Raw genomic sequence first — 26,827 nt, 5'->3', positions numbered from 1 at the left:
GATTCACAATTTGCTTTAAGAAAGAAAATCACGAAAAATTTAAGTGTTAACTTGTGTTTGTTGTTGAACTGCAAAGTCAATACCTTTAATTGACATTTTGTTGTGTGTTTTCAGAGATTCTGAGCTGCTTGACTTTAAGGTTACTGATATATATTTTTAATTTGAGTCGAAAGTACACCATAAAGTGAAAAAAATGCTATTATCATTCAGTAGAATAATAGATTTTTTTTTTATTATGACTTCATTTTGTACATACGGTTAAATCATTGGTAATATACCAATTCAAGGGACCCACAAAAATTGGTCTTTTCACCCCTTTTTCATAGTTTTTAATCTCGTTTTTCCCCTAGCTTTATACTTTTCTTGCCTTTTTCTGCTTGTTTTCTTGTTTGTATTCCTACCTTTTAATTTTTTCCTTGCTTTTCTATTTTACAATTTTCTTTGTTTCTTTTCCCTTAGCTTTTGACCTCTTTCTTTTGCTCTTTTCGCTTTCCTTTTTCCTTTAAACTTTTGTCTTTTTTCTTACCAGTCAATAGCCAGTTCCCCATGAGACATTATTTTTCTCCGGTGATTGCTCAATTTTCTTTTAGGGATTCTGTGCTGTTGACTTTGAATATGTTGAGTATAAAAAGGTTAATCGTATTTTATCTTTGTAGATCCCCAAATATTTTAATTTATGTTTCATGTGTTTTTCTAGTGTTAACGTTTAGGTTTTAATTTAGCATCATTTCCCCCATTTTGAGTCATTTATAATAATACATGATGGTAATATACTGCTACCCATCTGGTCTTCTCTATTCAACTGACTTGAATACTGCTCAGAAAATTTAAAATTCTTTGACATAAAACTACTTTTTAAAGTAACTGGAATAGTTACTCCCCCTGGTAACTAGTTACTTTTACTATAAAGAAACATAGTTACTAACTAGGTCACTTTTTGGAAGAAGTAGTGAGTAACTATAAGTAATTACTTTTTAAAGCAACGTGCCCAACACTGATAAAGAAAAGTGCATCATAGCAATTGTGCAATAAAAAAAAAAAATCTAATTGCTGTAGTTTACCATTAGTTTCAACGAAATTTTTGTTTCATATATTATTTGAGCTATGCTCCATCGCCACTCGGGGGCGCCACAAGCTCACAATACTAATGGACTCTTGGCCTCCACATCATCATGTTTTTGCAAAATGTCGTCTGAGGTTTATTGAGTGAAAAATATATTTTTTATTTCTAACTACTTGTTTTTGTGCAGGCCGTCTGTGCGAGCCCTCCCTAGCAAGCAGATGTTGGAGCATATGCTCAAGCGCCACAACGTTCTTTTTGTGTATGTTGGTGGCGAGTCTCCACTCAAAGTGAGCACTTTCACATTTGTAGCATTCCATTAAAAAAAAAAAAAAAAAAAAAGAAGTAGAAGAAGAAATGCTAAAAAAAATATTTTTTGCTCAGGAGAAATACAACGACGTCGCTTCCGAGCTCATCGTCTTCACTTATTTCTTCTCGGCCTCTGAGGACATCCTGCTACAGGTAAGAAAACAGACAAAACATTTTTTTTCCCCCATATAAGTTGTGTTCAAGATATTCAAACGATCACTTTTAGCATATGCCTGTGATAGAAATGTATTCTATTTAGGTGTGAACCTATAAAAAATTGTAATGTCCAGTAAATAGTGAGGCAGCTATCTCAATATGTGTATTAGTTTATTGTTGAGTAGACCATACAAATAAGGAGAAGAGACATCAATGCATTTTGAGCTTGCGATAAGAAAATGAAAGGACTGTACAAAACCCTCAAGAAGTACAGTATAAACCTTAAAGGACCAATTTTAGGTTTATAGTTTAACAGACATTCGGAATGTCAAGAAGACATCAATGCATTTTGAACTTGCAAGGAGAACAAAAAAAAAATTCTAAAGGTAGCTGGTTCAGATCCATCCTGAAGGAACAATTGTAAAGTCTATAATTTAATAGAAACTCAAAATAATGAGAGAATAAATCAGTGCATTTTGGAGAAACAAAAGAGGACTGTAACAAAGCTACTTACGTCTTGTAACTTGCTGGAACATTACGATTAACTAGTTATAACAACTGTATATTTGATATGTTTAGTAGGCTCTTCAAATAAGAAACAACATCAATGGGTTTTATCTTGCAAGGAGACTAGAGGAAATCTGTATTAAAAAAACATAGGTGCAAAAAAATCCAACCGGTTCTATAGGTTGCTGTTTCAGATAAATAGAAGGACCAAATGATACGTTTATACAAACTCTAGCAAAAAGTATGGAACCACCAGTCTTGGTCAAGCCCTCACTCAGACATTTTATTCTGTAGAACAACTCACTTCATAAACATAAAACAACCGTAAGGTCAATCCAAATTGCAACATTTTGGCATTCAGAAACACTAATAGAATTTAAGAAAAAAACATTGCAATGGTTAATAAATGTTATTTTTATAGAGCAAGTGCAGATAAAAAAATATAGTCACTCCATTCTGAGGAAACAAATATGTAATCTGTGCATTTAGAGTAAAAAATTAGGACACACACACAGTCAATTTCCTTTCCTTAATTGGGCACCTGCGTTAGATTAAGTCTGCTCGTTAGTCACCAGTTAAAAACACGGCCCTTATCACACCTTGGAGGTCTCCTGGACTAAGTGGATGGGCAAGAATCATGCTTTAATTATTGAGCTGTCTCTTGAGACCAACAACTAGATCGTCAAACTTCTTGAATAGGGTAACTCTACTCGTATGGTTGTCAAATATGTGGGCTGTTCAGTCAGCTGTATAGATGATTTGGACCAAGTACAAACAGCATGGGAAAGTTGTTAAAGTCAAGCGTACTGGTAGGTCAAGGAAGAAATGTAGGCGTCAAGATAACAACTAAAGGCAATGTCTTGAAAACAGAAATTGCACATCAGATCAAATAAAGGGGAAATGGGAGGAAGTTTGTGTCAATGCAAGGCTTCAAATAATAATATTACGACCTGCAAAGATCATCTGGCAACTGCAAACAAAGAGAGTTGGCACCAAATTGTAGTCAGAGACTACAAGCTGTCATAAAAGCCAAAGGTGGTGCAACTAAATACCAGTGATACTGTATGTTTTCATTGTTATTTCTTTGTCTGTTTTTATGATTCATTATTTTCTTCCTCGGAATGGAGTGATGCTATATTGTTTTATCTGTGCTTGGTCTATAAAAGTAGCATTGACTACCAAAAAGTCTTTTTTAATTCATTTCTTTTAAGTGTTTCTGTGTGCCCTTAGATAAGAAGTTCCAGTCTGTCCTAAAGGTCATCTCCTGAGCCTTTTAATATTAGACATCTCCAAGGTTACAATAAGCAGATAAAGCCTAATGGGTGTAGAAATAACAAAACGACTGGCAACATAATTGGCCAATGGTGGCAGGGACATAAAGTTGATGAAATAATGAACAACAGTGTGCAATAATAGTCAAAATATTGAGCAACCGTTCCTTTCCTTTGTAGGTGTCCCAAACAGAATTAAAACAAATCCAAACAAACCTGAAATGATTTACTCCTCAGTGTGCCTCCATTTTGCTTTTCAGCTTCACATTGTCTGCTTGTATTATTAGATTGAAGGAGACATTTGTTTGTTTTCAGTTGATAACCTTGCCAGAGCTGCCGGCAGTGATGGTGTTCAAAGATGACGCCTATTTTGCTTATGACGGTGAGTGCTGGACCCTGTGAATGGCGTAGTGGACCACAAACTTTCCATTTGTTTCGTTTATTTTTGCTACCTTCAAATTACCAGCCTGATGCTGAAGGGTTTACCCAGCATGTTTTTTGCTTTTTCTGGCGTGTTTCTGGAAAATGGCAAGCTGCTTTTTTCCACAACAAATGTGCTCTGAATATACAACACAGCTTTGACGCATGCAAAGAATCAAGGAAATTCCTCAGTTTTAACATCCGAAATGAAGCATGCAGTATCATTTGGGTCATCATCCAGTTTCTGGAGTTCCCTTTTGTCCTTGAGGAACAATGATATCAACTGCAGTTTTGAACGTTTTCATGGCAATCAATGATAACGAAGTCGTCTCACTCCTGTGTTGCAATTTATTCTTCACATTATGGTTGGTGTTTTTTCTCTCACATACCTATGTATCAAACTCAGACTATTGCTCCTATTATTGACTATATCAACTCCCTTTTTAAGGGATTATAAATCTTACAAGCACAATGGGGCACCCATTTACTAATGGCAAGACAGACTATGTAAACTAAAATCAAAATATGTGTTAACAATATGCGAAAAAATTAATGCTTGATCGAGGAAAAGTTTTCCTAACGTGTCACGACAATATTGGTAAGCTACGATGATGTTTACCAGTGACCGGTACCATACCAATTGGGGTCAAAATGGGCGAGATGAGAATGGTCCAAGTAAAAACATTAAAAAATAAATAAAATAATGCAAAATGTATGATATGGTGTGCACAATTTGAAACGATTTATACAATGTTTTAGTTCAGGCAAAATGTATTATTTGACAGGTTTGTTTGGGTGCAGTATGAAATATGTGCTCGCCTTCGTAATCACTATCTGACTTGGAGGTAGTTGCTATCCTAATTGGTCACGTGATCCAAAAACACGTGATGTAAAAAACTTGCAGTAGAGCTGTAAACGGCATCTGGAGTGCACCATTTGCGTTCTACATCCAATTACCCACGATGCGAATGCCGTTTACTGGCAGGGACTTGCTCTTCTGTGGTAACCCAAAAAGCTTGCCTGTGGATTTCATGCCTCAACTCTTGAAAAATCCTGACAACACATTTTTCCTTATAGAATTTTGAAAAAACTACATGCAGTGTTATTTGGATGCAAGTGTTTTCATCAGTACATGTACGGCCGCAAAGTGATTGGGGAGTTAGATCATAAGACGCTGGAAGCCATACTGCGAAAACCATTGGCGGCAGCACCCCCAGGGCTTCAAATAGTAATATTAGAACTACAACGATGCGACACAAGCCTCACTCACCGGCCAGGTAAGGATATACCTGTGGCCAACATGCTGTCACGAGAGTCCATCGAGCACCACGACACCAGCATCACCGAGGGCCTGGAAGCACAAGTGCACACACTCATCAGCAGTGTCCCAGTGAGTGAGTAAAAACTTCAGCTGATCAAAGAGGCAACTGCCCAATAACACACAGTTGTGTGCGCTCAGAAACTTTACCAAGGCATGTTGGCCCGACGAGATGAAGAAGTACCCACTCAACATCCAGGAGTACTGAAATCACAGGGACGAGATTGTGGACATTAATGCAATATTATCTAAAGGTGAGAACATAATCATTCCCCGCTTATTGAGAGCTGAGACGATTGCACACATTCACACTGAAATGAGAAAAGCAAGAGTCGTGCTTGCGACATCCTATTTTGGCCTAGAATGAGTATACAAATAGAAGCTGCCATTGAAGATTGCAACATATGCCAAGAACGTCTCAACTCCAACAGCAAAGAGCCACTCCATTCACAAATCATACCCAGCATACCGTGGCAAGTTGTGGTAACTGACCTGTTGGATGGAATTATCAAGATTTCATTAGTATTGTTGACTATTCCAGCAGATACTTTGAAATGGAGAAACTTACATATGGCATGTTGTCAGCTGTCATTGCAAAATGCAAAGCAGCATTCGCACCGCATCCCAGACAGAGTAGTAGGAGACAACGGCTAGTGCTTCAGCTCAATAGAATTTTACCATATTGCAGAAAAATGCTACTTAAAGTCCACGCTACCCACAAAGAAACGGCCTTGCCGAAAGAACTGTCCAAACGGCAAAACGTATTCTGAACAGATTCAAAGCCGCAGGCAAAAATCATTACCTGTGCCTGCTAGAGCACAGAATCACCCCAGTAGGCAATCTGTGGTCTTCTCCCCCCAACTCCTGATGAGCTGCCAGCTCTGCTCAGTACTTCCAATGAAGGAGAAGCAGCTGTGACCCCGAGCGACGCCCCAGAAAATCGTCCGTGAGGGGAGAGAGACGTGTCAGCGCCGCCAGCAGGTCTACTACAACAGATCGCCAAGGCCACTCCCCCACCTACCTGTCGGCACACCTGTCCGTTTCCAGCAAGACGACGGGTCCTGGAGGTCAGCGACGGTGACACATCTAGCAGACACGCAGAGGAGTTACTGCATCCAGACCAGCTAGGGACAGACTCTATGACGCAACAGACGACATCTACCTGAGGACAAGAAGTACACACACACACAAAAATCCTGAATATGGTGTCAAGCTTGGTAGCGCGCCATTTTTCTTTCAGATTTCTTGACAATCTTTCATTTCCGACCACAGCGCTACAAAAAATGACGCCCAATACAGAATCCTCGGGAGGAAGTCGCTGGTCGAAACTGACTTCTGCGTTATCTTTCAGCTTCAGTCCACCCGCTATGCTCTTCCCGATTTGACAGGACAGTTACGAAAAGTCAGCGAGCCGTGAGGAGGAATTATTTTGCACAAGTGTAAGCAACGCCCCACCTAACGCGGCATTAAGATGTGCAGAAAGAATGTGCCCGAATCCATTCAGCAGCATTTTTTTATTTTTCCCGATTATGACCTGACTTTGGTGCCTTTTGTGCTAAACTTGGTATTAGAAAGCAGTCCGAAGGTTGCGCTGAGCTGAAATCCGCGAAAATGCCTCTATTTCAATTTTGTTTTTTCAGGGTCAAGAAAATGCTTGAGATTCTTGCCATATTTCTCAGCAGTCTGATTCAACAGACCAGGCATTAAACAAAGAACCAGACAATTCCAGGGCAATTGCAAGAGTTGTGATGGATCTGGCAGATGTTGGTAGAGAACCGGTGGCGGTGAGTTGTTAGCATTATGAGTTAGCATAACGTTTTTAACTCAGAGAGATGTATTTGTAATTTTTAACTTCGTTCTGTGGGGGGACTCCGCCCCCCCACACCCCCCCCGCTACTGGCAAGTTCATTTCAGATGGGCCCATAACCGTTAGCAACAAGGATATTTCTTGTGGAGGTCTAAAAATAACTTTCATGGTAATAACATACTAAAACACTCTTATTACACTTCAAAAACTTTTAAATTGTACATGTTCAAAAAGAATGAGCCATTCTATTTGAATTGGCCCATCCAGAATGCATTGAGCCTATTCAATTTGCTGAGTCGTTAGCATGTTAGCATTAGAATAATTTTTCAGCATGAAGAAGTTAGCATTTAGCCGTTAGCATCACTTTTTAGCATGTAACCATTTGCATAACTCATTAACATGAAACCCTTAGCATAATTTGTAAATATGAAATTGTTAAAATATTGCCATTACCAAAATTTTTTAGCATGAAGAAGTTAGCATTTAGCCGTTAGCATCACTTTTTAGCATGTTCCCGTTAGCATAACTCATCAAAAAGAGGCCATTAGCATAATTTGTAAATATGAAGTCGTTACAATATAGCCACCACCCAATTTTTTTAGCATCAAGCTGCTAACATCACTTTTTAGCATGTAGCAATTAGCATAATTCATCAACATGTACCCATTAGCATAAATTGTAAATATGAAGTCGATAAAATATTGCCATTACCAAAAAATTTTTGCATGAAGAAGTTAGCAGTTAGCCGTTAGCATCACTCTTTAGAATGTATCTGTTAGCATAACTCATTAACATGAGGCCATTAGCATAATTTGTAAATATGAAGTCGTTAAAATATAACCATTACAAATTTTTTTACTATGAACCCATTGCCGTCAGTGTTACAGCTAGCTTGCGCAAATACTTGGCCTGGCTGTGCCAGCATAGCATCAACCTCTCATCGCTAATACTTGGCCTGGCTAAGCCAGCCCAACTAATCACCAACAGTGTTTACAGCCTGCCCAACACTTTGCTAGCTTGTTAGCATCCTCTCGCTAGCATACACTCTTTGGAATTCACCATTTACCCATGGTTAAAGCCACCCTGGACTGTCCCTGATTACTATGACTACCCTCAGGAAAGCCCTGGTTGCCATGGCTACCCATTGATTTGTATGGGCCAATATATTCCGGATGGGAGATTCTCAAAATACATTACTCCGGATTGGGACTTTTTTTGGTTAAAGGTAATGTGGGTCAGGCCCCCTCAAGCCACCCTGGACAGTCCCTGCTTAGTCCCTACTACCCTCTGGAAAAGCACTCGTTTCCATGACTACCCATAGAAATGAATGGGCCCATGTATTCCGGATGGGAGAATCTCAAAATACATTAGTGCGGATGGGGACTTTTTTTGGTCTCAGGGGCCCCCCCGCTAGGTGATTCGTCAATCGCTGTCAATAGACATACCACAAGAGTCCCGGTGGGGCTTGAATTTTTGGTACATGAATCGTTGGGCTACTCCAAAAGCTCTGGAAGGAGTTCCCCCTTAAATTTCGGCGGAAGAAGATAGATATAACAAGACAATTCCCGCGGGAATTGTAAGAGTTGATCTGGCAGATGTTGGTAGAGAACCGGTAGCGTTGAGTTGTTAGCATTATGAGTTAGTAAAAAGTTTTTAACTCAGAGAGATGTATTTGTCATTTTTAACTTGGTTCTGTGGGGGGACTCCGCCCCCCCACACCCCCCGGTACTGGCAAGTTCATTTCAGATGGGCCCATAATCGTTAGCAACAAGGATATGCCTTGTGGAGGTCTAAAAATCACATTCAAGGTCATAACATAGTAAAAACACTGTCATTACACTTTAAAAACTTTTAAAATATACGTGTTCAAATAGAATGGGCCGTTTGAATTGGTCCACCCAGAATCCATTGAGCCTATTCATTTTGCTGATTCGTTAGCATGTGGCCATTAGCATACATTTTTAGCATGAAGCAGTTAGCATTTAACCATAAGCATCACTTTTAAGCCTGTAGTCATTAGCATAACTCATCAACATGTATCCATTAGCATAGTTTGTAAATATGAAGTTATTAAAATAAAGCCATCACCGAAATTTTTTAGCATGAAGCAGTTAGCATTTAGCTGTTAGCATCACTTTTTAGCATGTATCCATTAGCAAAACTCATTAACATGAGGCCATTAGCATAATTTGTAAATGTAAAGTCGTTAAAATATTGCCATTACCAAAATTTTGTAGCCTAAAGAAGTTAGCATTTAGCCGTTAGCATCACTTTTTAGCATGTACCCGTTAGCATAACTCATTAACATTAAACCATTAGCATAATTTGTAAATATGAAGTTGTTAAAATATAGCCATTACCAAAAAATTTTACTATGAAGAAGTTAGCATTGCCGACAGTGTTTACAGCTAGCTTGCGCTAATATTTGGGCTGGCTATGCCAGCCCAACACTTTGATATTGGCGCACATAGCTGTTAGCATCCTATCGCTAGCATCCACTCATTGGAATTCACCATTTACCCATGTTAAAAGTAATGTGGGGTTGGGCCCCCTCAAGTCACCCTGGACAGTCCCTGGTTCCTATGACTACCCTTGGGAAAAGCCTTGTTTACCATGGCTCCCCATTATATTGAATGGGCCCATGTATTCCGGATGGGAGACTCTCAAAATACATAATACAAATACAGAGCGGATGGGGACTTTTTTTCGTCACCGGGGCCCCGCAAGGCACAACTACATTGCCCTGTTCTTACAGCACTTGGCAATGTAGTTGTGCCTTGCTGAAGCAATCACAACTAATTAATAATAAAAAGATCTCGGGGAATTATATTAGTTGTGCCTGCTTCGCATATTGTCACAAATTCATTTTTGCAAATTATGCTAATAGATTCATGTTAATGAGTTATGCTAATGGCCCCCCCACATAACCAAGTAAAAATGACAAATACATCTTTCTGGGTTAATAACTTTATGCTAACTCATAATTCTAACAACTCAACGCTACCGGTTCTCTACCAACATCTGCCAGATCAATCACAACTGTTACAATTGCCGCGGGAATTGTCTAGTTATATCCATCTTCTTCCGCCGAAATTTAACGGGGAACTTCTCCCAGAGCTTATGGAGTAGCCCAACGATTCATGTACCAAAAATTCCAGCCCGACTGGGACTCTTGTGGTATGTCTATTTACAGCGATACGAGTCACCTAGCGGGGGGCCCCGGAGACCAAAAAAAGTCCCCATCCGTCCCCAACGTATTTTGAGATTCTCCCATCCGGAATACATGGGCCCATTCATTTCTACGGGTAGTCATGGAAACGAGGGCTTTTCCAGAGGGTAGTAGGGACTAAGCAGGGACTGTCCAGGGTGGCTTGAGGGGGCCCGACCCACCTTACCTTTAACCATGGGTAAATGGTGAATTCCAAAGAGTGGATGCTAGCAAGAGGATGCTAACAGCTATGTGAGCCGCTTGCAAAGTTTTGGGCTGGCGTAGCGCAACTTAGCTGTAAACACTGACGGTGATTACAAGTATTCGCGCAAGCTAGCTGTAACACTGTCGGCAATGCTAACTTCTTCATAGTAAAAAGTTTTGGTACTGGCTATATTTTAACGACTTCATATTTACAAATTGTACTAATGGCCTCATGTTAATGAGTTATGCTAACAGATACATTCTAAAAAGTGATGCTAACGGCTAAATGCTAACTTCTTCAAGCTAAAAAATTTTGGTAATGGCAATATTTTATCGACTTCATATTTACAAATTATGCTAATGGGTACATGTTGATGAGTTATGCTAATGGGTACATGCTGAAAAGTAATGCTAACAGCTTAATGCTAACTTGTTCATGCTAAACATTTTTGGTAATGGCTATATTTTAACGACTTCATATTTTCAAATAATGCTAATGGACTCATGTTGATGAGTTATGCTAACGGATACATGCTAAAAAGTAATGCTAACGGCTAAACGCTAACTTCTTCATGCTAAAAAATTTTGGTCATGGCAATATTTGAAGACTTCATATTTACAAATTATGCTAATGGCCTCATGTTGTGATGCTAACAGTGTTATTACTACACTATTACCATGAATGTTTTTTTTTTACTATTTTTAGTGGCTCAGGTATGAAATCACTTGCTTTGTTTTGGGCATTTTAATGTTTGAAAACATCGTCTCAAGTACAAATTCCTTCAGTAGTGGACTACAGAGCGTATTGGATTAAAAGCTGCTTGCACAAATTGAAGAATCAAACTTTGTACGTTTTGATAATCTATCAAATTTTTGTAGTGGCTCAGTTTTGAAATCAATAGCTTGGTCATGTGACAACTTATTCTTTCAAAGGGTTGTCACAAGTAAAAGTATCGTCTATTTTGGACTACAGAGCGCCCCAAACTAAAAGATGCATGCAGAAATTAAGAACAAAGTTCAGTTTTGTCTTTCGGATTTTAAGCCGCATGTTTAGAGGTGGGGTGTATTACCTGAAGTGTCCTTAAAACATTTGAAAGCTAAATAATTTCTCTTAATGTGTTAATAATGCGTTCATAGCGCCCGTAATTTTTTATTTTCCACCACACCTTTATGCTTTTCTTTTTTTTTAGCAGAGCGACACATTAGGTAGTAGTAATGGGTTGCAGTGGATTTAATGGTAGTTGACATTTTCAGCTATAGCCTATTTATTTTCTGCGGTCACGTTTTAGGATCATGTGAGAATTCAAGACGGTGAGTACACCTGCAGGCACAGATTTACTTCTGCACAAAAAGAAAACAAGGTTTTTTTTATATCATTGGAGGTTTCCACAGCAACGGACACAATTGCAATTGCGCTCATTTCTTGAGGATTACAGGAAACACCAGCGACTTGACATTAACACTGATGAGAGGGGTTAAGTGTTGCGTTTTAATGGAAACCTCTCACTGCTGTTCAATTTTGGATGTAAAAATTGAGGACCTAATTTGTGGGTAAAAAGTTTAAATATTATGAGTATGTCATGAATTGAATGATAGTTTTTACTTCCATCAATATCTTTTTAGTAAACACTCAGAACCAGAATAGGTACAGGACCCAATCGCGTGACGTTCTCACATAAGCCTTTATTTTACGGGAAATGGGGAGTCATGCACGTTAGGTAGCCGGTCTGTCGTGGAAAGAACGAAAGCCAGAGACAGACTAGATCGATTCCATTGGCCCGAACTGAAATCGGACAGATGGGGTCGATACCGGACAGGAAGTGACAGACAGGATAGATAACGGATCAGGATATCGAAAATTAACAGGAGAAACTAGACGGGAACGAAAACTGGAGAAAATATTTAGCAGGACAAAAACAGACGGAAACTAAACGGGAACTCAAAATTAAACAGGACAACTATAAACGGGAACAATACCGGACTGGAGATATCACAGGAAAACAGGACCAGGTTAGAACCCACGTTTTGTGGGGCAGAAGTTCGTTTGACGAGCTGACACCCAAAGCAAGTGAGCACTGAGCTTTATTTACCAAGAAAGTCAATCTTTCAACGACCCGCAGCTGGCACAACATGGGCGCAGCCAACTGGGCGCCATGCTCGTATGTGTTTTTTATCTATACCCTTTTTTGGTAGGGGTTTTTGTTTTCTTTGCATTAGATCACGGGTCACCAACCTTTCCGGTGAGGAGTGCTACTTTCAAATTTCCTTATCAGTGTGCCACACCAAGATTAATGACCGCACAACATTTTTTTTTTTATATCCAACTAAGTTACTAAGCTGTCATTTTACACTAGTCCAAATATACATCATTGAAATGGTATAACTGACCTATTTATCTAGCACTATTCTTGTTCATCAATAAACTAAAAAATGAACGTGAGCAACGCATTGAAAGGCCTGTAGACATCCATGACTTAAACTTTTGACCACAAGAATCAACCTGAATAAACCATTCTTCATCGACAATGAACTATAATCAAAAAACAAATGATATGAACATCTACCATACTATTCACCAATGAAATATTATAGCCAAAAATATCAAATTGAAACACACGCACACACACCCTTTCTGCCAGCCCCTCCTCTTGACGTTCAACACTTCTGGCTGACATGGGGATGTGTATTATTTTGGTTTTTGATTGTCTATTTGTTAGGCAAGCCACCAAACAAAATCTCTGAGCTCGAAAAGAACGCTTCTTTAATATATTCGCATTAAGTAAAAGATTTTCCATGCTTTGCTATGCAGTGGGCAATGGCGTTTTTAGCCGTGACAATGGTTTTCAGGGTCTGTGTTTGTTTGCCGTACCTGAACACAGCGCGTTCTAATGTCTCCGCCTTGTCAGACTCGTCCTTGAATTCATGTTCATGATTCGTTACATATTGACGTTTAACCCTTGATGTGCGAGGTTCAAAGCTCTCGAGGCATAATGCACAAACAGCACGGCATTTTTTTTTTTTTGCACAAATCCCCAGTCATTTTGGCTGAAAAGAACTAAATTTCGCTGGAGGAGCCGTCATGATTCATTAGTTTTTCGCGCGCCTGTGTTTCAATGGCTGGGTTAAGACCCTGATCTCTCCTCCGCGCCGTGCAGATACACGCTCACAAACGGAGCAGAGGAGCAGGGGCGCGACCGTAAAACCTCTAAACAACACGGCGCGCAACTGAAAATGTCTAAATTTCAGGTAAGTGTGCTTTAAAAAAAAAAAAAGATTATTATTTTGCTGTGCGCTCAAGTGCCACTGCTGTCACGCATGTCATAGGTTGCTGACCCCTGCATTAGATTTTTATGGTTTCTAGGTAGATTTTGGTGTTTTCTTTTAATTGTTGTTCTGGGTTTTTTGGTCTGTTCAATATTTAAATGTAGTCAATATTGAGAAATAAAAGTACCTAAATAGCACATACATAAGTCTCCGGTTTTCTATAAACAATGTTAGAATAACTTGGGCTCATTTCTCCACAGAAATATTTCCAGACATCATCGCAGTGTTTTGTAAGTGTATTTGTATGGTTGTGTTTTCTTAAGTTGGTCTCAGCTGTTTACGCAGACAGATATTGCAGGGGAGCATTAAAAAATGCACCATATGTAAAGCGCTTCTAGTGTTTCAAATGTTGGAAAAAAGTAGCAGCTCGTGGTCTTCTAATTCCAGTATTTAGAAAAAAGCTTTTTGTGCTTCCATGTTGCAGAATATACCGACGGCAGCCTGAGCAAATGGGTGAACAGGGAACGTTTCCCGGGCTACCTTCACATTGACGGCTTCACTCTCTACGAGCTGGAAGAAACGGGTAGAGAAGCTCACCACTTTTTTCCCAACTTGCATTTAAAACCCTCTCAGTCATCTCCGTGACCTTTGTTAGGAAATAAATATTAAAAATGTACCGCTTACCAAACTGTTCGAATTAGTTATCTGACTCCATTAACCAAACACAACCTGCATTCACCTAACAATGCGCGCTCGTTTCTTGATGGACAAGTGAACAAGAGACTGGCATTTCCACACGGGGGCAGATTTAATTTCTTAAACATTTTAACTAAGTGAACTCCATCGAATTAGCCGAATTGGTTTCGCTTGGGTTCTCTGTCAAGCCTCCTCTCTCAATCTTCTGCTTCTCCTCGGCCCACATTTTTTCTGCAAGCTGGTGTGCCGGCTCCTCCCATGGGCGTGCCAATGAAAGCCCCCCGTGGGGTCTACCCCCTCGCCTCGATGTCTGGAGAAACTCAAAAACAACCGAGCGTTTATCAAAACAATGCCTGACGTCCTTCGTCAGAGTCCTGTTATCAATATTCCCCAGCCAAAACATTCCGAATTTGGAACAGCGTGACCTGAAGCCCACTCAGTGAAAATCTTCATTGCACTCGATAAATGTAACTTGTATTTAATCGTATAAAATCTTATAAAGTAAAATGTATAAAATGCTTCACCTTGAATACCTTTCAAGGGCACCACGCCTTCTTTAAATAAATAAAATAAAAATTGGCCCATGATGTTTACGTGATCAGTTTAGATTCGTGATGTTTTTTCCTCGTGGTTCAGTATACAGTAATCCCTCGGTTATCGCGGTTAATGGGGACCAAAACCACCCGCGAAAAGTGAAAATCCGCGAAGTAGTGACGCCCTTCAAAAATGCTTATAAAAAATATATATATATCTATATATATTTTTTAATTATTTTATTTTATTAATATTTTTATTTAGACCTGCGAAGCTCTGAACCCGCAAACGTGGAACTACGAAGTAGCGACGCCCCTTCATAAATGCTTTAAAAAAATACTTTATTTTATTATGATTATTTTTTAGACCCGCGAATGTGGAACCGCGAAGTAGCGAGGTCCCACTGTAGTCCTACCTTAATGGGACACTGTATAAGCAATCCAAATAACTCATTTAACGGATATAAACATAAAAAAATCAATTCACCTGATCACCTGAGGTGATGGTTAACAATCTAAATCTGGCTTGGAGCCAGAGAGTTCTTATTCTACATAAGCAGTTATTGGTTAGCTGGTTGGATCCCTCAACCAATAGTCGTAGGGGCACCAGATCCTGGTGGGTGGTCTTAGGAAAGTACAGCTTTGGTGGCACCCATCCTTCTCCAAGCCAATATGCTTCCACCCTGTTTCGAACCGGCGACCTTTCGCGAGATAGGCGAATGTGCTAACCATTGCACTACGGATTCAGATCAAAAATGGGGACAGTGTGTAATATTTGAACACTAGATGTCCCTGTAATGAGTCATGCAGCTGTAAAAGAGCGCTACATAGTGCGAGGAAGAATACAAACGACAGACACCCAAATTTACCAAATTGCATCACTTGTCATTTTTTTGCCCAGCCTTCATCATTTTTTTCTTTTTAGGGGGGTACCAGGAGCAGCAAGAAAATAAAAGAATGAGAAAAAGGAAAACAGGAGAAATTAGAAAGAGAAAAAATATCCATCCATCCATCGGCTGCACCACTTATCCTCAGTAGGGTCGCGGGGGTGTTGGAGCCCATCCCAGCCATCTCTGGGCAGTGGGCAGGGGACACCCTGAACTGGTTGCCAGCCAGTCGCAGGGCACACAGGGACAGACAATTCGCTCACCCATTCACACCTAGGGACAATTTTGACCGGCCAATTAACCTGACATGCATGTTTTTGGAATGTGGGATGAAACCGGAGTGCCCGGAGGAAACCCACGCAAGCACGGAGAGAACATGCAAACTCCACACAGGAAGGTTGGTAGCTGGATTTGAACCCATGACCTCAGAACTGTGCCCCACATGCGCTAACCACCGCGCCGCCATGCTGCCCAGAGAAAAAATAATAAGGTGAAAAAAAGAAGACAAAAAGGAAAGAAGTAAAGACAAAATAAAGGAATAAAACTGTTTTTGTTTCTTTTAGGGTACCCATAGCGGCAAAATGGCGGACAACCATGTCAGCTTTCTCTATGAGACCCTTAGTGTATGTCAAATAAATGCACATTTCTTGACCTACAGGTATCAAAGAAAATGTATATTCATATGATCTATTTTTGATCATTATTTAAATCATCATGGTTTTGTGTTTTTGGGGCGTTTTTTTAACCACAATGAAGCGCTAAATAATAGTTTCCTTAACCCTACTGTTGTCCTCGGGTCTAAATGACCCACCACTGTTCTGTGAATAAGTCTCCTCGAATTATGTTTATAACTTTCGATTTATTATTTAAAAACTTCAAATGTTTTAACTTTTATTGTTGTGACTTTTCCTAAATTGAATTGTTTTTATTCACATTCATGTAAGGTGTATAAATACAATAATGGTCCTTAAAATGAGGAAAACACGAGTGATGAATAAGCAAACAAAAATGTCCCTGTATATAAATAAACAAAAGATATGCACAACTAGCAAAGGAAACAATATTGTACTGTATGTGTGGGCAGTAAGCACATTCCGGGATCCGTCCTGCATTTAGGTCATTTAGGAGCGCCATCCTTCCAAACTGTTGCATGTTGTCCGACTTTACAGGTTTCCAGATTAGAATCAAGTGCGTTTTAGCGCCGTCTAATCTGGGATGCAGCAGCGTTTAAGCCTCATTTCCTGTGACCGCTGCTTCAATTTTGCCGCTTTTGCCATCCAGATCGGAAAAAAGGCAGCCTGTTAGAGGAAATTAACACCTTTTTATTTAAAAAAAAAAAAAAAAAAAAAAAAAGGAACAAATCACCATCAGAGGGCACTGTCTTTACTACAATGTCTGTTTTTAGTGAGGATTGCGTTCCTGGATAGGTCCTGCAATAGTCGAAACCCTGCAATGTAGAAAACATAATTTACCTACTTGAATTAATACTTGAAATGCATTGAAGCTCGGAAAAAAAACAACCCAAATTTAAAGACTTAAGCATGTGTTTAACAAATATAAGTACTCTATTCTGTGAACCCATCTTTTTTTAAATATTTTTATTTCTTCTTTATTGCACTACTGTATTGATGAAGGACTCCGTCAACTTTACTTTAATGATATTTTGAAGCTTTAATGTAGACAAAAATTTGGCCTGAAAAGCACATTCCAAATAACAGATCAAAGCACTGTACTTTATAAATGTTATATAAACTTCGGTACTGTTAAATGACAATTTAAAAAAAGTCTTGCTACAATATTGCAATATTTATTATCTGAATAAAGATTGTTTTATCGACTTGGGCTTAATTTCACCCAAAAAAGTTAATTATGCACTTGAGTGTGACTATAAAAATAAGATGAATTTAGAACTTTTAGAATATCTTTGAAAATATCTACTTTGTCGCCCTCATGTGGACGTTATGGAAAACTGCTTTTGACTTCCTGGAGCATGTGGTGAAATCAAATCATATTTATTTGTACAGCCCTTTATCACAAAAAGTCTCAAAGGGCTGTATTGAGCACAACAACAACAAAATAACAGGAAACCTATGCAATATAAAAGATTTTTGTGGTGTAAAGGAAAAAAACTATTACAAATGTAGCGTTTACCAAATAGTTCAAATTAGTTATCTGACTCCATTAACCAAACACAAACTTAATTCTCCTAACAATGCATGCTTGTTTCCTAATGGGAAAATGAACAAAGATAGCCGACATTTTCACACGGGGCAGATTTAAGTAAGTGAATTCCATCGAATTTAGCCAAATTATTGTCGAATTAGTCTAATTAGTCTTCGTCGAGGCTCCCTCTCACTATCTCCCATCTCTTGTCTCGTCTCTCTTTCCGTCTTTTCACACGTCGGGGCGTCGGCCACCCCCTATGGGCGGGTCAGGTGCCAGCTTCACCACCTCCCCGTCGAAAGGCGCCGCCATGTCTAAAGGAAACTCATATCAGCTCAAAACAATGCCAAGCATTTATCAAAACAAGGCCTAATTCCCTCGTCAGCGCCCCGCTATCAAAATTCCCTAGCCTAAACACTCCACACTTGGAACGGCGCGACCTGTCCTCGAACTTCAGCCTCCTCTGTTAAAAATCTTCATTGCATTCAATAACTGTTATTTTTAAAATCCTTTATAGTCACATTAATAAAATAAAAAATCTTTCAGTGGGAACAAGAATATTTTAAGCATAATATGGAAAAACTCGATATGTAACTTGGTTTACACAGAATCCAAATGCCAAATATGATATCGATGATAATGATATTGTTAGTTCAAACGAAGGTAAAAAAATAAAAGGGAGCTGGATAGCTAGCTGAAAAAGTAAATGCCAGCCAAATAGCCAAGACCAAAAGCTTGACGGCTAGCTAGAAAGGAGGCCCAAATTTAGTTTGATAACTAGAAAAAAGATAAAATGTTAGCTAATTAGTGTGCAAAAAAATGTAAAAAGCTAGGTATTGTTATATAGCTAAAAATGTAGGACGATAACAAAAAAGCCAGATAGATAGCTAAAAAACCTCCACATTTTTGCTCATTGGCTTTCTGAAACCCAATTACTAGATTAATGTGTTTTTTGTATCACTAGGAGGCACCAAATATTACACACGTTCCCTTTAAGAGAAACATGGCAAGAATTGCAAGCAATTACAAGCACTTTACCCAAAATTCAGGCACCTTTCAATCCGTGCGGTACTCCCCTACTTTTTAAACACGGGTGTTGAATTATAATCTTGTCCTTACTACCTACAGTATTATTCCTTCACTCACAAAGCATCAAACATTCTTCAATCTGCCAGCAACACAACACTTGCGCAGGCTGAATGTGATAATATCTACCTATGAGGTTGTGTAATTTCACCCTACTAATATTTCTTATATACTCACCCCCAGACCATATTTACAACCATAAAATAAAATACTGAAATCGGCAGGTCAGCTTCTATTCACGTATTTAGTTGTGTGTCACCAGCAAACGTGAGCACGGAATGTAAGCTAAATGAGCATCATTTTGAGCCCTTTCATTACAGTATCAGAAATAAATGAATCCCAAATCAAACACATCCTGAGATCAAATCAAGTTACATTTTGCTGAGTTTCCGGCAATGCTGAATTATTGTTTATGTTCTAAAGAGTTGACTGATGTACTATTGGAACTGTTGTATGAGGAAGTTTTTGCAAAAGTACCTTTTGTCACATACAACTAACAATTAGCGGATTTATTTACTTGGCTGCTCAATAAGGAACTGTATTTCATGAAACTTTTTAGTGGAAGTACAATGTTGGTGAAAAGCTTGACTGTTCCATTCAAATAAATTGCAAATTATTTGAATGAAAAACAAGAGCGATCAAAGAGACTTCCCCCACCCCCCCCCAAAAAAAGGAAAACGTGTCTGGGGTGACTCTTTAGCTTTCTTTCTTTTTTTTACCCTTTTTTCTTTTTTTTTTCCTAGCTTTTTTTCCTAACTTTTTTTTTCTTCTTCTTTTTTCTTTTCTTTTTTGTATTCCCTAGTTTTATATATATATATATATATATATATATATATATATATATATACTGGACTGTCTCAGAAAATTAGAATATTGTTATAAAGTTCTTTATTTTCTGTAATGCAATTAAAAAAACAAAAATGTCATACATTCTGGATTCATTACACATCAACTGAACTATTTCAAGCCTTTTATTATTTGAATATTGCTGATTTTGGCTTACAGCTGAAAAAAACTCAAAAATCCTATCTCGAAATATTAGAATACTTCCTCAGACCAAGTAAAAACATAATTTTATAACAGCAAAACTAAATCAAACATTTGAAAATGTCCATTGATGCACTCTGTACTTGGTTGGGAATCCTTTTGCACGGATTACTGCATCAATCCGGCGTGGCATGGAGGCAATCAGCCTGTGGCATTGCTGAGATGTTATTAATGCCCAGGATGCTTCGATACCGGCCTTCAGCTCATTTGCATTTGTAGGTCTGGTGTCTTTCATCTTCTTCTTAACTATACCCCACAAATTCTCGATGGGGTTCAGGTCAGGGGAATTAGCAGGCCAATGATGCCATGGTCAGTGCACCAGTTACTGGTGGTTTTGGCACTGTGGGCAGGTGCCAGATCATGCTGGAAAATGAAATCCTCATCTCCATAGAGCTTTTCAGCAGATGGAAGCATGTAGTGCTCTAAAATCTCTTGGTACACAGTTGCATTTACTCTGGATTTGATGAAACACAGTGGACCAACAGCAGCAGCCTACATGGCTCCCCAAACCATTGCTGACTGTGGGAACTTCACACTGGTTTTCAAGCAACTTGGATTTTGCTCCTCTCCAGCCTTTCTCCAGACTCTGGCGCCTTGACTTCCAAATGAAATGCAAAACTTGCTTTCGTCTGAAAAGAGGACTTTGGACCACTCTGCAACTGTCCAGTGCTTCTTCTCCATAGCTCAAGTCAGAAGCTTCTTCCGTTGTCTTGAGTTCAGAAGTGGCTTGACCATGGGAATACGGCTATTGTAGCCCATTTCCCGGATACGTCTGTGAACTGTGGCTTATGATACCTGGACTCCAGCTTCAGCCCACTGTCTTTGAAGCTCCCCCAAATTCTGGAAGCGGCTCTTCTTCACAATTTTGTTAAGGCTGCGGTCATCTCTCTTAATTGTGCAGCGTTTCCGGCCACATTTTTTCCTTCCAACAGACTTTTTGTGGATATGCTTTGAAACTGCACTCTGTGAACAGCCTGCTCTTTGAGAAATTTCTTTTTGTGTCTTACCCTCCTGATGGAGGGTATCAATGATGGTCCTCTGGACAGCAGTCAGATCAGATTGTGATTTAGTTTACTGAACCAAGCTGAGTGTTTTTAAGGCTCAGGAAACCCTCGCAAGGTGTTTCGAGTTAATTAGATGATTCAGGTGATTAGGTGAATAGCCTACTTGTATACTTTTTCATGATATTCTAATATTTTGAGATAGGATTTTTGAGTTTTCTTAAGCTGTAAGCCAAATTCAGCAATATTAAAATAATAAAAGGCTTGAAATAGTTCAGTTGATGTGTAATGAATCCAGAATGTATGACATTTTTGTTTTTTTAATTGCATTACAGAAAATAAAGAACTTTATCACAATATTCTAATTTTCTGAGACAGTCCAGTATATATATAGATATGTACTGGTGTTTCATTTCCTTACTAATGTGTCTATCATTTGAATTGGTCATTATTGGCTAAAGTTTTTCAGAGGTAAAGGGGGCGGGTCCTTTTTTAGCATTTACAGGTTCGTGCTAAAACGGCGTTAAACAAAGCCTGCGATTAGACAAAGACCATGTGACTCACATGTCAGGTTGCTCTACGGCCTGGAGATTTTTTTTTACTAGTCTGTATTACTAAACAGGATTATGGAGGGCCTTTTAGTGCAGAAAATACAATTATCAATTAATCTGAGACCTTCAATTAAATTTAATTTACTCTTTTCCTACCACCTTATCCAAATACACAATGAAAAATTGCCAAGTAGCAAAACTGCGACGCGGCGTGGGGTTACTGTTATTTTTTTTTCCTGCAATATATCTCCCGTTTTAAGGGCTTGCAAGGCTGCTGTCGTTATTGGCCAGTTTTCAACTTACTTTGAAGAAATAAACAGAACGAAGACTGTAGCATCTTATCCATTTGTGCTTTTTTTCTTATCGATTTCCTGCGATTGGCTTTTGTAATGGAAACCCTGGTCCGCCATTTTTGTTCCCCCTGCAGGCAAGCTGGTGGCCATGGCAATCATCGAGGAGAAGGACCCCAGCGAGGAGAGCTTCAGGTTGGTGGTCGAGATAAGACATTGCAATTTGGGCCTTCTTTGCTTACCGCTTCCTTTTGTTTGCTCAGATTAAAAGAGTTGATTCAGACGGTGGCTGTAGACTACAGAGAGCACCTTAGGAGGTATTTCATGTACAGTTTTCTTTTTATACTGAGTCACATCCCTTTTTGCAGTACCCTTACCAGCAAGGGGGAAAAATAGAAGAAAAGAATAAATATGAAAAAGGAGAAAGCAACGATATAAAGGGAAAAAACAAGGAAAAAAGGAAGAAAAGAACTAAGAGGGAAGGGAGAATCGAGAGAAAAAGGGAGGGTAAAAAAGGCCATCCCTCAGCCATGGAGATCATCCACCAGGAAAGGTTTCTCCCCGTTTGCAGATAAAAAGTCATTACGTCTTCTTTGAGCCAGTAGCCCAAAGTCTTTAAATAGGCATTATGATATTGAGACTTTTTACTAGGCGGTATCCTTTGCCGCCTGACATTAGACATTAGTAGGCAAAATGATCAAAAAGCCAGACTGCCGTTTTTTTTTCATATTTATTCCCGTCTACTCCTAATTTGCTCATTGACAGCAAATGTGATGTGGTGCGGGAAGCCAAGCCAAAGCGCTTCATCAGTTGTTCTCACAAATTCCGGCTTCACCTGGTTACCAGTAAATGACAGTTGCCATGCACTTTTTACTTTATTGACGTTTAGTCCACTGTGGATCTTTTGTTTGCATTGTGCTTAGGGGTATATTGCATGAAACCCAGATAAGGGATAAAGTCAGGATATGTTTGTTATCTTGATTGATTGAACTTAGCATTAATTCTGTTGCATGGAAGCAGGTTCAATTTAGTTCAGTTCAATTATTATGGTAATGTATCTCTACACCCAGCTTGCTCCAGACCAGGCTAACAATAAGCTAAGTTTATACCCAGATATACATTTGGCACTTCTACTTACAATCTTGTAAAAAATTAATGGATTTAATATCATTTCCTTGGTCTTTCCTCATATGTTACATTATTTACAGTAAATCATCCTCCAATACATTTTCATGTAGGCATATATATATATATATATATATATATATATATATATATATATATATATATATATATATTTCATTCAACTCTGGTGGCTGTATAATTTTGACATTCTATAGTCATTCATGTAGTAAGATTATTGCTGTAAGACTAGATCAAACCTCGCTTATTCAGTTGGCCTGGATTTCTTGATTCCGCTTTGGTTAATACGCCCCCCCCCCAAATCAGACGGGAAGTTCGTATGTGTGTGTTTTGCATGTGTCATTTTAATTTACACTAAACATATACCTGTTTGTTTGTGTTGTAATGTCACAGAGATTTCCAGTTTGGCCATATGGACGGTAACGACTACATTAACAGCCTCGTCATGGGGTAAGCGGCTAATGGCCTCCTCTTCACTTTCTAGCTAATGCTCAAACATATGATGGCTAGGGATTAGCATGGACCAAGGCAGCTCTTCAATAACGTGGCATCAATCGAGTGCATTTATAGAGCAAGATCAAAAAGCTAAATCTATGACGAATGTGTGCCCTTGTAAATTTTTGGAATCTTAAATATACTAGGGGGTGGCAGTAGCTCAAGAGGTAAAGCGCTTGTCTTGGGATCAAGAGGTCGTAGGTTCCCGGCTCCTCTGAGTTATATGTCAAAGTGTCCTTGGGCAAGACACTGAATCCCTAATGCCCCCGATGAGCAAGTAGTAGCCTTGCATGGCTGATGCTGCTATCTGTGTGTAAAAGGAAAAGTGTGAAGCACATTGTAAAGCGCTCTGGGAGGTCTTTATTGACTTGAATAGTGCGATATAATTGCAGAACATTTACATTTTACTAGTTATGCAAGTCAATGACACAGCAAACAAGTCTCACCCACAAAGATGGGAGACGAGGCAGGAGTTAAATGCAAAACAAACAGCTTGTCATCTAATTACACTAAAAATAACTAGTGTTGTTCTGCGATTGGTGCTGTTCTATTTTAAGGTATTGTATGAGTGAATAAACAGACAGATCATTGTGATATAGTAAATGACAGTATTAAATAACAATACTGGTGCTTTTGTGATTGTTGCCCATTCTTCTTCAATGGTTTATAGTTATTGTAATGCGCAACTCATGAGCTACAGTTAAGGTCCACCTGTGTGTTTTCTTTATCTGAGAAAATTTCTCAAATGGCTTGCAATGTCAGCGTGGTTTTTATTGTCAAGGCGACGAGGCGTTGGGCAGGTGCTTAACCTTTTGTAATTGTCGAGAGTTAAAAATGTTCAACTTGGAGAAAACGCTCGTCAATGTCACGTTTTACCCAGCCATCTAATCACAGTGCCGTCATCTCCTCCAGTCCGCTCCCTGGAAAATATCCTAGGTGGTTTGTTAAATATGGCGCTTGGCCTCGCCGCAGAATTTTCCAGGCTTTTGTGGCGGGCAGCATTAATTGCCCTCCTTTTGAAGGATGAAATCCTGTCCCTGTTAGCGACCGCTAATCCCTCCCCGGCAAATGAATCTGATGGGTTTCCATGACCGTAGCGCATCCAGGACACAGTTTTCCTGCAAAGCTGAGCACTCTAGACTATGCTCCCCTTTTCGATCCACAACACGCTTTAAGATATTGAGTGTACCCAAGATGCAGCACTGACAAAATAAACGCCTGCTGTGTTTTGATGCTGTCATTAGCAATTATTCTAAGATGGCAGCAGCTCGTGAGCAGACCCGCATTAGCATTTTTGGTCAAAGACGCTCTCAAAATAATGTGCAGAATGTGCAAATACCCACCTTTTGTTGTTCCTATCTGATAAGTTTATCCTTTAGTAGACAGTTAAAATGAGGAGAGAAGACATCGAATAATTTTAAATTTGCAAAGAGAACGGTAGAAAAAAACCCTCACCAGGCAAACATTCCAACCTGGTTTAAAGGTAGCTGGTTTAAATTCAGCTTGGAAGACTACATAATAAGTTTATAGTTTAGTAGTCACTGAAAATAAGGAGAGAAGACCCTTTTGAGCTTGCAAGGAAAACAGGAAAAGACTGTACCAAAAAAAACCCCTCACAATGCTGAATTGTAGGTCTCTCTCTGAAGGACCTCTTTTTTTTTTTTTTTAATGTCTCATGGTTACAAATAGAAGATTCACCCTAAAGAATAGGGAAATAAAAGAACAGCAACTTGACTGACTGCAAAACAGTCAAAATAAGGAACAACAGTGATCAATAATAGTCAAAATAAGGAATAACCCTGGCATTATATTTAATATATTGCAGGGGTCCAATAGTAATAACAGAACTACAGACTCTCCCCTACTTACGACCATTAAACTTGGGAAAAATGGTACATAAAAGCATTTTTTCGGGATGTCGAGAAATGCTTGGGCATTGCTGTAAGTTAGATTTTGTATTGTGTGCAGCTTTTTCCGAGTAGAGGACGGTGCTGTAGTGCTTCTTTCCGCCGCGTGGCGCTGTGAGAGGTGAACCAGCATCCACCCCGAAGAAGAAATCCGGCTTCTACTTCCTAGTTTGTGTGTAAACATACTGTACCTCTAGTGCTCTAAGAACTTTGACGTTTTTATTTTTTAATATCTCGTGCATCCATTCAATATGGTTGGTGTAAAGTGTAAGGAAGAGGCGAGCCGTTTCTTTTGAAATGAAAGTGGAATAAGAAAATTTGATGTGGTTGAGAATATCGTTGATCACTTTTTTTCTCCTACTTTGGGCAGGCTGAAGTAGCCTATCTTCCACAAGTAAGCTAAACTTCACTTTATCTTCATAGAGCATATTATTTTATTAAATGTTTATTTTTTAGTACAAAACAATCCAGGTTACTTATACAAGCCAGCCTTAATCATACTTATATAAACCCTAAACAAAAAAATATACCACTGAAGCAACTTATGAACAAATTCAACTTACAAACAACTTAAGAACATTCTCTTTGGTAAGTAGGGCAGCGTCTGTAGTAGCTGTCGCCGTGCGTCGCAGTTTGTTTTAATGGACACATTGCCCGCCCCACTCTATAATTGTCAATATACACCGGCCAATCACATTCTCAAATACAGTTACACCAATACACACACACCGAAAACCCTCCGCAACCTGCCTGTTAAAAGCATTTATTGTGTGTTGTCTGCTGATGAAAAACATGATTTATGATAGTTTACGAAACATTGAAACTGCAGGTGAAAAAACATGAGAATTACTAAACACCAAAAACTTTGTATGACTTGGCTTTTGCAATCATCATGGCTTGCAAAGAACACTTAGCCGAGCCACTCCATATCTATTTCGGCACAGGGCTTTGAACCGCTTGAAGATCTCCTCCAATTCTTGGTTCTGTCCAAAATTATTTTGTTTCTCCTTTTTTTTTTACCAAAAAATTCAGTGCTCACGGTCCCCATATTGATTTCCCATTGGTTTGTTGATCCTGTATAAGCTCTCGTTTGTAAGTAGGGAAGCGTCTCTACATTCTTTGAGTGGCAACCCGGGGAATTGGGAAGGTTTCACACTGGGAGAAACAATTGATAGAATGGAACAAGGAGAGTTTTTTTAACTACACAAACGTTAATGGAAGATTGGTCGTGAGGTCCACCAAACTAAGGTTTTCCTCCAGTTGGAGGTAGGCTTTTCATGGTCTGGGGGCCTTTGCTCAAAGGGGGAGGTTTTATGTTCTTCCCCTCGTGGGGCTAAAACACCTTCAGCAGAGAGAAAATGTTAGGGACAACTTTTTGGGTTTTTCAAGATGGCGGCGCGCGCGAGTGCAGCGGCTTCAGGCTCTCCAGTCAGTCTTTTTGTTTTAGTGTTTTTTTCTATCTCATGTTTTCTCTGATAATTACTTGCTTGGCATAAAATACCTT

The 26,827-nt window shown here is 39.1% G+C and overlaps 1 protein-coding gene across 1 annotated transcript in view; it reads left to right on the top strand.

The window, feature by feature from the left end:
* tmx3b (thioredoxin related transmembrane protein 3b) overlaps positions 1-26,827 on the top strand; it is a 62,642-nt gene that overhangs the window by 20,667 nt on the left and 15,148 nt on the right. Inside the window, exons 7-13 of the mRNA XM_088322760.1 lie at positions 1,251-1,350; positions 1,445-1,522; positions 3,619-3,685; positions 14,009-14,107; positions 21,916-21,973; positions 22,042-22,095; positions 23,315-23,371. Coding sequence (XP_088178886.1) covers positions 1,251-1,350; positions 1,445-1,522; positions 3,619-3,685; positions 14,009-14,107; positions 21,916-21,973; positions 22,042-22,095; positions 23,315-23,371 — 513 coding nt within the window. The remainder of the gene's footprint in view (positions 1-1,250; positions 1,351-1,444; positions 1,523-3,618; positions 3,686-14,008; positions 14,108-21,915; positions 21,974-22,041; positions 22,096-23,314; positions 23,372-26,827) is intronic.

The sequence above is a fragment of the Urocampus carinirostris genome, chromosome 18, assembly GCF_059441175.1.
Source record: "Urocampus carinirostris isolate Australia breed hairy pipefish chromosome 18, RoL_Ucar_1.0, whole genome shotgun sequence".
NCBI lineage: Eukaryota > Metazoa > Chordata > Actinopteri > Syngnathiformes > Syngnathidae > Urocampus > Urocampus carinirostris.
Note: the sequence above shows the minus strand (reverse complement) of the source record. Positions and strands in the feature narration are given on the sequence as shown.